This window comes from Dromiciops gliroides, chromosome 2, assembly GCF_019393635.1.
Source record: "Dromiciops gliroides isolate mDroGli1 chromosome 2, mDroGli1.pri, whole genome shotgun sequence".
Classification (NCBI taxonomy): Eukaryota; Metazoa; Chordata; class Mammalia; order Microbiotheria; family Microbiotheriidae; genus Dromiciops; species Dromiciops gliroides.
The window spans coordinates 654,632,283-654,645,057 of record NC_057862.1 but is presented as its reverse complement, the minus strand read 5'-3'; the positions used below and the strand labels follow the sequence as shown (position 1 = coordinate 654,645,057).

Genomic DNA, 12,775 nt, shown 5'->3' with positions numbered 1-12,775 from the left:
AGTAAAGCATAATCAGTTCAAATTCTAGAATACAGTAAGAAACAAAGAAAAACCAAAGCAAAATAAAATTGATCCAGGTCAAATGGGGGCAATGAATTAAAAGATAAATTTAGATACAAGAAGTTAATTAAGAAACTCCCTAAATCTAGTCCAGATCAATGTGATACAACCGTCATAGAGGTTAAAGCAATTCAAATGAAGAGTCTCATTTATTAGAAAAGGAAAGGGGTCGCTAGGCTAGATAGCCTCTAAGGCCTCTTCTAATTCTCCAGTTATAACCCTAATAGTATTTTAGTGTAAGAAAGGTAAGTCTGCATCCAATTTGGTGGCTCCTTTTATTTGGGGGAAGGGAGTGGGAAGAGTTAATGATTTAATTTCTGATATCCTGAAAAATATAATTTAAAACAAAGCTGTCAAATTCAAGGCTTGTGTCGGGCCTGCAAAACTCTAGATTGCTGCCAGAATCTAATTAAAATGTAATCTGGAAATGCTTAAAAAAATAAAAATAATAATACAACATTAGATAATGTTAATTTGTGGTTTTCTAAGTCAAAAGCTACCTGCAGGGATCAGTTTTTATTTGCGTTTGACACCACTGATTTAACATCCAAGCAAAGAAAGATTTGGAAGATAACTCAGTTATCAAAATTATCCAGTGCATTAGGGAAGACTGAAGCACCTAAGAGAAAAACAACAAAAACATAAATTATTAGGACATCATCTTTAGCTAAAACATTGAAGATGTGCTAGATGTGTCCCTGAGGAAGTTACTTAACATGCCTGAGTCTCAGTTTGCTCATCTGTAAATAAGGGTAATACTTACACAACCTATGTCCACCACAACACAATCTGTGTTCACCAGAGTACGTGTAAAAGGAGAATTCTTATGAGTCTCATCACTAACATGTTTGTTTGTTTGTTTAACTTTAAAACAGACCAACGGGGCGGCTAGGTGGCGCAGTGGATAGAGCACTGGCCCTGGATTCAGGAGTTCCTGAGTTCAAATCCGGCCTCAGACACTTAACACTTACTAGCTGTGTGACCCTGGGCAAGTCACTTAACCCCATTGCCCCGTAAAAAAAAAAACAAACAAAAAAACAGACCAACAAGGCTTAGAGCAGGGCTTCTCAAACTTTTTCCACTTGGGACCTCTTTTTGCCCAAGAAATTTTTACATGACCCTGGGTATATAAAATAGGAATATATAACCTTTTACTGCTGCCAAATTTTTCATGACTCCAGATTCAGCTGCATAACCCCATATGGGATCGAGACCCACAGTTTAAAAAGCGAGGGCTTGGGGGGCAGCTAGATGGCGCAGTGGTTAAAGCGCTGGCCCTGGATTCAGGAGTACCTGAGTTCAAATCCGGCCTCAGACACTTGACACTTACTAGCTGTGTGACCCTGGGCAAGTCACTTAACCCCAATTGCCCCGCCAAAAAAAACAAAAAACAAAAAGCGAGGGCTTAGAAAAGTTCCCTGAACATGGTAGGTACTTGAACATTTGCTGAATAAATAACTAGCTGTCAATTAACTCTTATGGATAGTTCTGTAATGACATCAATGGAAGAGCATAAGGAAATGTGCAAAAAAGTAAATTCCTGAGGTACAATATCCCAAGCACATTCAGAAACATGAAGATAAGGTCTAGGACACAATTTCTGAACCTGAGAACCTTTTTTCTATAAGGTCAAGTCTATTATCTACTAATGGTTTACCAGGAGCACAATGGGACTATGTCCCTCCCCTTGATTCAGTTAGATTCTTAGCTACCAATAGGATTCTAACAGCATAACTCACAAGGGGGAAAAAGGCTTTAAATTACTATGTATGACCACAAGTCATATATTAAATGACATAAAGAGATTTTATAAACCTCTCTATCATTTGCAGTTAAAATCCCCCCCCCCCCAGTTTAATGGAGTGACATCCAAAGAAAACTTTTTTAAAATCTGAATTCCTTTCCCCTTACTTCCTATTAGTATATACGGAAAACTTTCTTTTCCAAAAGACAGGGTTAAAGTTTTTGAAGTTACAAGCCATTAAAATATGAAAAGAGAAAATGGATTCAAATATAAGGGGATGGGGAAAATCTTCGATTTAAGGAAAAGAATTATCATCAAATTCAGGTAAATTAGGGTTGTCTGATATAAAAAATATTTGCAAAATTCCTTTCCTATTATACCTTAGATAATGTTAGAATAATGTATCTGAATATGCACTATTTGAAGTTACAATTATGTAGAATATGGTAACTGGTTCCAGCCCAATGCAAATTTATTTGACCACTCCTGGGGATTTATTATTTGCACTAATAAAAACCTAGCTGTATTATTTTTAAGCATACCCTAGGCATCATAGGAAGTTAGAAAAGGAAGCAGTGGTCATTGTATTTTATGCTCCTTGAGGCCAGGGAACATACAAAGAAACTGAACCTTGAGTGAGGAAGAGGATAAATTGAAATCCAGCCTCAAACACTTACTAACTGTGTGATTGTGGGCAAGTCATTCAGCCTTGAGTTTTATACCAAGTCTAGCCTTAGTTTCCTCATCTGTAAAGTGGGTATAATTATAACACTGATCTCCCAGAGCTGTGGTAAGGATCAAATGAAACAATATTTGTAGAGTGTGAAAACCTTAAAGTGCTATATAAATGCTAGGGTTTTTTTAAAGGATAAATACATCTAAAAATACTTATAGATTAGACTAGAAGAAAAAAGGAACTTTCTCTTTCTATGATAAAGCCATCTGTACCTTTAAAAAAACCTAAATACTTAGTAGCTGATAACTGTAAAGTTTCAGTCATACATACACCTAAGATATGTCATTCCTAAGATTGCTTTCCAATAACTCAGATCATTACTACGCTTTTCTTATTAGTATAACTTATAAAAAGCAAAGTTTTAAAAGAGAGGGAAAGTATATACTCTGGACAGAACATTAAGAAATAGCAATATCAGGAAAAAAAGAAATAGTAATAAAAAATTTAATTTTGCTCAGTATCAAGATGAAGTTGAAACTATTTTCCACTAAGGAGGTTTGATAGAGAATAGATTAATAAATGAGTAGTGGGAACCTCTATTAAGTAGCTTTATATTATTCGGTATGCTAAAGTACTTGAATCAAATATGCACCACCCGGAAGATATACCCTACTCCCAAAACTAAAACTAAGAACGCTTCTTGCAAATGTTGGGTTTTATGAACTTTACTTGGTTTGAAAGACTCAGCTTTGAATACCAAATATTTCACATTAAAAGACTATAAAGTCTTTTAAGCCTAACGTATGTTTTTTAAAAAAATGGAAATTCAGCTTTATGAACTAATCAGCTCTCTCGTTTCATTATTCCCAAGGACCCACAACACTGACTTCAAAACCCAACAATTTGAAAGACAAGAGATGCTCAGTTGGCAAAACACAAACACTAGCTACAAGCAGTAGTCTGAGGTTAGCAAAGCAGCCAGGTATCAGGTTACATTGTGACCACTGTATTGTAACAACACAGTAATAAAAAATTTTTAAAAGCTTGTCTTTGAAATCTCTTCAATTATTCAGAAAGTATCAAAGGTTGCAGTTATACTTCCTCTTGAGTCATTAAACAAAAACTGACTTAACTGTTTAACTAAGTAGACCAAAAGTTAATTTTTTAATCAAACTTCCAAGTCCCCAGAAAAAGTTCACTACTCATTATTCTTTCATAATATTCCCTTTTAGTAAAGTCTTAGTTGATGACTGAACATGTTTAGCCAGTGAGTTGGAGGTATGTTTTTGGTTTTTAACTTTATCATTTTTTTCCCTTTTAAACTGACTTTTTATTAAGACCCAGACTAATGTAATGCCAAACTTGTGTTCAACAGTGCCACCCTTTAAAAGAAAAGGAAAATTTCATTTGTCTTCAAAGTGCAGATGACACTTTTCTTGCCTTTCTACTTCCGGTTTTCTATTGACAAGTTTTCTGAACCAAAACAATGAAGGTGATCCTCATATAGGTACTTACTTACTTTCACAATGGAGTGATTTTTTTTTTAACCTAAAAGCCAAAAGATAGAAATATAAATTGTCCCCAAACTAAACTGCTTATAAATGCTGTTATAAAGAGTTGAAAAGTAGAGAAGGAAATCAAAAGAAAGAAAAGAACTGGAATACACACATAACACAAAGATCAAATCATCTTGAGAACCTAGAACAGCTAAACAAGTTGTTTATGTGGGCAGATCATGGGTGTAGATTTGCTGAAGCTTAAATCTCAAAATGCAAATCAGTTTTAACTAAGTTTGAAAAATATCAACTAACCTTATTTACAAGGACTCCAGAAATATTAAAATCCTTGACTTCTGCTGAGAACCTAAAGTTCAGTTTTAACAATGAAATATTGTTTGATCATCTAGTTTCTGCCTCTTAGAAAATTAAATACCCACTTCAGCCATATTAGCAAAAAACAAACATGTAACTTTTTAATCCATGCTACTAAGCCTTCATTCAGACAGAAGAGCCTCTCAAACACAGCAGCAGTTCCAAATGGAGCAAGACATAAGTTCTCACGAAGCCTTAATAATTTTTTCAAACCACATTCCTCAAAATAATTACACCTAGTAGGTGTTTATTAAATTGAAGCTGTTGTCTTAAGCATAATACATTACTTGAGAGTTCAAAAAGCAAAAGCCCTTGTTCTACTCAGTGTATAAATCTTGTAACAAAGAAAAAAAACACTCCACTACATTAAACCATTAGAGACCCTAAAAGTTAAAAATAATACATATCAGGGGCAGCTAGGTGGCACAGTGGATAAAGCACCAGCCCTGGATTCAGGAGGACCTGAGTTCAAATCCGGCCTCAGACACTTGACACTTACTAGCTGTGTGACCCTGGGCAAGTCACTTAACTCTCATTGCCCTGCAAAAAATAAAAATAATATATATCAGATCTTCTAATTATACTATGTAAAGATATAATTTAAAAAAAAAACACTGCTGTACATATTGTAGCTGACAATAAATATCTGCAGTAAGTAGTTGGTCAGTGTTTCCCAGTACTAACAGTAACTTTAAGTCACTTAACTTTTCTGAGTCTTTTTCATCATCTGTAAAATAGAGATCCTACCTACATCATGCAGTTGTGAGCAATGTAAACTTTAGAGTGCTACAGAAATGTGGGTAGTTACCATCCTGAACAAACAGTACTACTATATAACATTAAATCAACTTATCCTTGTCTGAAAACTTTCTGAATTCCAACACTTATTAACAAAAGGTTATCTTATTACTTACACATTTTAAATAGAACCAATTTCCTCTAAACCAAAGGACCCCATAGTTCAGAAGTAAATACAAAAGCACGAAGGACCAGATGCCTAGAATTACTTTATTTTAGAATATTGCAAAAATGCACTTCAAAGTACATTATATGACCGGAAATAAGACACATGGAAACACTGAAAAAAAAAAGCCTCCACCTGAGACTACATGTAGCTAACACATAGGATTTTATCTAAGTGAAAAGAATAAGCACTAATGCAGAGAACAAAGAAGAATTTGACTTCAGCTTAAGCAGGATGTAAAATACCAACTCTTGTCACTATGCATTTTTTATGACCTCAAGCAAGTTGTTGCAGTTCTCTGCCTCGGTTTCTACAGCAATGACATTGCGATGATTCGGTCCCACTCAACTAACTTGAAATGACACTTAGAACAACTAACAAATTAACTGTGAAAACCTTTTCATTTGCCTATGTGAATGTATTAGGGCAGTATGCTTACTGAGTACAGGGTGTCTCAAAAATCTTAGTTCTCGGATATAAAGTTAAGGAATGTTTAAAAAAAGGGGGGGGGATAAAACTTAACTATTCTACAGTTAGTGAAAATTACTACCCTTAGGTAGTACTATTACAGACCTGAAAATGAGAATAATTTAAAGTCCCATTCGGTTCTCCTATTGTGTTGACTAAGTCCTAAATGACAACTTAGAAAATTCTTTTCTACCTAAGTTGGGTAACTTTCTTCAAGGGCATTCGTGCCAAGAGATGCCGAGCTTTCGGCTTAACCTCAAGCGATAGAGAAGTACTAGCAAGTACTGTAAAACTGGAGGCTGGAACAAGGACTCCTGATAGCCATCAACGCTGCTTCATTCGCCTTCTTCTGCTACTGCAGAAAATAAGAGCTGCCAAGCCGGTGAAGGGGGATGTTCTAGATCACCTCGCACAGGCAATCCGCTCCCAGGTGAAAGCGCTATGGCCCGTGCCTTTCTAATAGGAAGCACCGGTGGCCCCGGGACTTGGGGCGCTGAACGGGCGGGGAAGGGGGAGGGTTGCACTTGGCACTAAGTTTCAGAATCAGAAAACGAAGGCGAAGCCAGAAGACAGGTCGGACCTCAGGAGAGGCACGCGTGAGAGTGGGTGGGTGTGTACACACGCGGGGAGGGGGGGGGGACACAGATGTCAAGTTTCAGAAAGGTGGGAGGGTCCGGCAAGGGGCAGCGCTCACTTCTAGGGCGCCCACTATGTGGCAGGCAGACACCGGGGGTGACGGGAGACCTCTCGGGGACACAGCCCGAGACGTGGCTACCGAGAGCCACGCGGGGGTGGGGCCCGGCACTGCCGCGAAAGCCCCAGTTCCTGGGGAGGATCCCTCCAGGGACAGGGTCCGCCCGGAAAAGTCAATGGGCCGGAGGCCTGCACTCACCGGCCCGGCGGGCGTGACCATAGTGGGCGCGGCGCGCAGGGCCTCCCGGCCCGGGCTGGAGCCCAGGCTTCGGGGCGCCCCACCACCACCTCCCCGAAGGAGCCGCTGCCGGGCTGCCCCTCCGGCTCTGGCCTGCTCCTCCTCCTCCCCACCCCCCCACTGCCCGGGCTCCAGGATCGGCGCTCCGGCTTGACAGGGGGCTTCCGGCCGAGCGCTCCCCGCCACCGCGGGGGGCGAGAGGCAGCGGCCCCGGACACCGCGAAGGACACTCACCGGCCCGAAACCTCGAGTAAAACCGGCAGCTCCGGGGGCGGCGGCAGCAGTGGCAGCAGGAACCGAACATCCAAAATGGCGGCTCCCTCGGCCTCAGCACCGCGACAGCCGGCGGAGGGATCCGGGCCAGGGAGCGGGGCTTTAACCAGCTTCACCCGCTCCGGCTGCTGCCGGGAGAGCCCCAACCTGCGCCCCGCCACTGCCCAGGGCCCCGGGAGGCAGCCTTCGGAGCCGCTGCCGCTGCCCTAGCGACCCGGAACTCCGCTCCCTCCCAGGACTATTTGCCACGGTGGAAGTGACTACATCTGGACGGGAGGCGCAAAACGAAGCACGACTCGGGGCTGTCACTGATGACGAGAGACGCCGCTGCCGAGTCACCGCTGCGGTGAGCCCCGGCGAGAACCGTCCGGTCGGGCCCGGAGCTGACGCATATTCGTTCCGCGGGGCGGGGCGGGGCGGGGCGGGGCCACGAGGGGAGGGGCGGGGCTTACCCTGGGAGATGGAGGCAGAAACCAGGAGGTCAGGCTGAAAAGGGGCGGGGATGGAGGGTTAGGGGGGAAGCGGAGTCCTAGGGCCGCACCACCGACCCCAGGTTAGGCATTTAGTTTTTTTTTTATTTCAGTTTGACCTTAAGGAGTGGTCTGCTGACCTTTGGGTTTGGAATTGAATGGGTTTTCGGCCATCTAGACCAAGAGCGAGCCAAAGTCTCCAGCCTAAGAAACAGACGTTGACCAGCTCCATAAATGATTAGACAGGCTGGTCAGTGTTTGCTATTTAAATGTAAAAAGGGTCAAAGTGGCTTAGCCCATTGAGGAGGAGGAAGCTGACCTATCAGAGTTAGTGGGGAAACCCTACCGTGCCAGTAGCCCTTAATATTAAAGGACTCCGGAAGGTGAACTTGGAGCCTGGCAGTAGTAAGAAATGCAAAACTCAAGCAGCTCAGTCACATGCAGCCTACAGTGTCAGTCACTCAAGGCAACAAGCATTTATTAAGCGCCAACAGTGCTAAGCGCCGCGGACACAAACAAAAGCAAAAGACAGCCCCTGAAGTCAAACGGGGGAGGCAACGGGCAAACAGCTATATACAAACAATAGGTAGATAGACGATAAATTAGAGATAATCAAGCGAGGAAAAGCACTAGGATTAAGGGGGATCGAGGTCAAAGACTAGTTTGAAAAACAAAAGATTTTTCTCTTGAGACAGAAATAAACGCGTTTAATTATATTAAATGGACCGTATTCAAAAGATCTCCACACACCCCACAAAAGTTTTGTAGTGTCATGGGGTAGTCTTAGTATTCCCCGATGCCTTGGCCATACGGCTTAATAAATGTGGAAGCTAGTTAAATTCACTATTTCCACAAACATTTGTATGGTAAGAAATGAAATAGCATTTGTAAAGTGCTTTGCTAGCCTTAAAGCGCTACATAAATGCTAGATTATTATTGTTGTTGTTATTAATCATTAGTTATATCACCTACTGTGTATGAGGAATCTTCTCAGTCCACTTTCTAATTTTGTTTTTTTATTAGTAGGCAGATCATGAGACACAAAATCTAATCAACATATGTAGAGATGATCTGGAGCTACCCCCAAAAGAACAGTGAGGTCAGTTCCAGTACAGAGCTATAGAGGGTTCTCCCAAGTTCTGCTCAATAGACTTAATTAAGCGCCACTCAAAAAACGAATTATCTTTCCCTTCAAACCCCTTCCCTCTTCCTTAACTATCCATTTTCTGCTTGTTTCCTAGACTTCAATCTCTCCTTTGAAAGCCTTTTCCTGGTCTCCCTCCCCTCCCTCCCCCAACCCCAGTCCCTTCCCTCAAATTCCCTTCCATTTGCACTGTATATATATCTTGTATGTACCTAGTTATTTACAAGTTGTCTCCCACTTTAGACTGAGTGAATTGAGAACAGGAACCCTATTTCTGCCTTTCTTTAAATCCAGAGTGCCTAGGACAGTTACTGGCCCACGGTAAACTCTTAACAAATGCTCATTTTTCTGACAAAACACCTTCTAGTCACCCGGGTTCCCAACCTAAGAGTTACCAGCAAACCCTCCTCTCTCCTGATACCCCACCATAGCCAGTCATTTGCCAAATCTTTTCAATTTACCTCCACAATATCTTTTACACCCATTTCCTTTTCTCCGATCACACAGCCACCAACGTGGTTCAGGTCCTTGTTACCTCTCCCCCTGAACTATTTCCTATAACCTCCTAACTAATCTTCCTGCCCTCCCTTCCCCTCCCCTTCCCAAGCCTCTCCTCCCCTCTCCCAATCATCCTCTACACCAGGGCCGAATAGATCTTCCTAAAGCACTCCCCTCCTCCAAGAATTTAAGCACCGCCTCTTGCCTCTGGGATAGATAAAATGCATACTCCTCCTTTATTTGGCTTTTTTAGCCCTTCCCGGTGGGTCTGCGGCCTCCTTCTCCCAGTTGTTTATTCTGCCTCACTCTTCTTTCACACTCTCCAGGGACTCCAGGCAAACTGCTGGACTATTTCCTAAACTCGACATTCCATCTCCTACTTTAGTATGTACTTTTGCACAGGCTTGGAATGTTTTTCCTCATCACCTCTACCTCTTAGACTCCATGGCTTCCCTGAAGGTCAGCTCAACTGCCACCTCCTATAGCAGGCTTTCCCTGATCATTCCAGTTTCTAGTGCCCTTCCTCTCCCCTCCCCATACCACCAACCCCACCCGAAAATGACTTACCATTTACTTTGCAAATATTTTTTATTGACTCTGTTTGATTTGAAAAGCCCTTCATATTCTGACTACCCTATCTCTTCTGGTTTATTAGCCTCCTTCCAGTGCTCCAAACTGGCAAGCTTGCTCTCTCCCTCTCCCAAGCCCAGCCTGGGACGTGGCACCTGGGCTTTGACTAGGCTGTCTTCCATGCCTGAAAGTTACTCCATCCTCATCTCTGCCTTACAGAAGCCCTAGCTACCTTCAAGGCTGGCTCAAGTGCTACATCCAAGGGAAGCCAAATCTCAATCCCACTCCAGGTCCCCTTCCCCTATAATAACCCCACCCCCAGAAATAATTTTGCATATATTTTGTATTTAATTTTTATATCTGTTTATACATAGTTGTTTACACACATTGTCTCCCCCATTAGAGTGTGTGAGAAGGGTCTTGCCTCTTTTTGTATCCCTGATACTCAGCACAATGCCTGGCACATAGTAGGCCACATTGTTTAATAAATGTTGATTGATTGATTGATCAGAATAAATGTAAGGTCTTTGAGGGCAGATAATGGTTCATTGTGTATGATATGATTATGGATTTGAGTCAGATTAAACTCTGAGGATGGGGTCTGGAAGGTACCCAGCCCTGCCCCAGTATAATTCGTTTAGAAGTTTATTGCTTGTCAAATTCTCACGGTCTCCTTTAAGTTTTATTGCCAATTAACAGTATTTTTACTTCTGCTCAGTCTCCCCACTTGTCAGCTACGTGTTAGTTTTGTCTGCAATCCATCATGTGTCAGAACCCCAGTCAGTGGGTCAGGGAGTTTGCCCACCAATTCAATACTCAGGACTCAAGAAGAAAGGACGGGGCTTGGCACAGGATGCAGCAATTGAGTTGAGACCAGATGTTAAGTGACATGTCTCTTTTTCTCAGAGCAGAATCCCCTTGACCCTAGGGTCCCAACAATGGATTATTCTTTTCTTCCTAACATAACCGAAGATAAATTTTAACCCTGTCATCCTTCTAAAATTAACACAACTACAGAACAATGCTGAAGCACCTGAGTGACTCTTCCTGTTATTCAGGTTGAATATCTTTAGAGACAGGGGCCTGGAGAGGGGAGTCAGTGGGAACTGTGAGATCTGGAACATCTGACTGTCACTCCCCTGTTTCCTCTTCCTTTGGTTTGACCTTGTTCCCCCTCCCCTTTTCCCCCTTGCTCCTGGAACACATATGCATGTCTCCATACATTGATCACAAGCTGAACACGCACCCTGGGTGAGACAGGATTGGATATTAGATTGTGAGCTCGACCTAGTGTGCGTGGAGACTTCCCCTCTGACCAACATTCCTATATAAGGTCAAGGCATGTATTAGCTGGCGTGGTTCAGGTATTGAGCTTGCCCATTCCTATGGGAATGTAATAAATCTGTCTCTGCTTGACTTGGTGGTCTCCTCGAGTTATTTGGGTAAACTGAGGCAGTTTGCTCCATACAATTGTGAGCCTGAGCACCAAGCACTGAGTTTAGCATATAGTAGATAGTTAATAAATTTTTACTGAATTAAATTGCTGAGCAAAAAACTAAAAGGTAAGATAAACCATTCTGGAGAGAAATTTGGAACTGTGCTCAAAAGAGCTATAGAACTATGCATACTCTTTGATCCAGCAATACCACTGCTAGGTTTATATCCCAAAGATATCCCCACAAAGAGTAAAGACCCATTTGTGGGGCAGCTAGGTGGTACAGTAGATAAAACCCCAGCCCTGGATTCAGGAGGACCTGAGTTCAAATCTGGCCTCAGACACTTGACATTTACTAACTTTGTGACCCTGGGCAAGTCACTTAACCTTCATTGCCCCGCAAAAATTTTAAATAAAAAAAAAAAAGACCCATTTGTACAAAAATATTTATAGCAGCTCTTTTTGTGGTGGAATTTTGAATTGGAAACCAAAGGAATGCCCATCAATTGGGAAATGACTTAACAAGCTGTGGTATATGATGGTGATGGAATCTTATTATGCTATAAGAAATGACATGGGGCAGCTAGGTGGCACAGTGGATAAAGCACCGGCCCTGGATTCAGGAGGACCTGAGTTCAAATACGGCCTCAGACACTTAACACTTACTAGCTGTGTGACCCTGGGCAAGTCACTTAACCCCAATTGCCTCACCAAAAAAAAAAAAAAGAAAAAGAAAAAGAGAAATGACAAGCAGGATGATTTTAGAAAGCCCTGGAAAGACGTGTATGAACTAATGTATGGTTAAGTGAGCAGAACCAAGAGAACATTGTGCACAGAGACAGCAATATTGTTTGATGAAGAACTATGAGTGACCTAACTATTCTCAGCAATATAGTGATCTAAAACAATACCAAAGGACGATTGATGAGAACTGATATTGATTGAATACAGACTGAAGCATGCTATTTTTCACTTTCTTTCATTTTTTTCTTTTATTCAAATTTTCTTGTACAAAATTACTAATCTGGTAATGTTTTACATAATCATACATGTATAACCCATATCTGATTGCTTAGGGCCTCAGGGAGGTGGGAGGGAAGGGAGAGAAGGAGGGATAAAAGTTGGAACTCAAAACTATAAATAAAAATGTTTATTACTTTTTCTTTTTTTTCTTTTTTTAGTGAGGCAATTGGGGTTAAGTGACTTGCCCAGGGTCACACAGCTAGTAAGTGTTAAGTGTCTGAGGCTGGATTTGAACTCAGGTACTCCCTACTCCAAGGCCAGTGCTCTATCCACTGCGCCACCTAGCTGCCCCTGTTTATTACTTTTTTAAAAAGGTAGGATAAAGAATGATTGCTTTAACAATTTTGTTTATTATTATTTATAATGTATATACTACATTTGATTATATCATTCAATGATATAACATTAATAACTATATATTATTATTAATAAATTGTATATTTCAGCTTAACAGACAGAAAAACAACAAAATAGTCTTAGCCTAGGCGTCAGACTATGTCTTGGAATATTTGTTTTGCCATTAGTTATTTTTGATTTCTTGAACAAAGATTGTTTAAATCTTTTTTGACCTCAGTTTCTTCTTCCATCAGAGCCCTGCCTATCTCACTTACCTGTAAGGATCAAACAACAACAAAATCACATTTATTT

General features: G+C 41.4%; 1 protein-coding gene across 3 annotated transcripts in view; it reads right to left on the bottom strand.

Annotated features, from left to right (window-relative positions):
- Positions 1-9,137, bottom strand: part of AP1G1 (adaptor related protein complex 1 subunit gamma 1) — a 72,104-nt gene extending 62,967 nt beyond the window's left edge. For 2 of the 3 annotated variants that reach the window (XM_043981895.1, XM_043981897.1), the window contains exon 1: positions 9,063-9,137. In XM_043981895.1, coding sequence (XP_043837830.1) covers positions 9,063-9,086 — 24 coding nt within the window. In that variant the 5' untranslated portion in view covers positions 9,087-9,137. Of the gene's footprint in view, positions 1-6,948; positions 7,332-9,062 lie in introns of those variants that run through there. The other variant, XM_043981898.1, reaches the window with a different exon arrangement.
- Between the last annotated feature and the right edge of the window lie 3,638 nt (positions 9,138-12,775).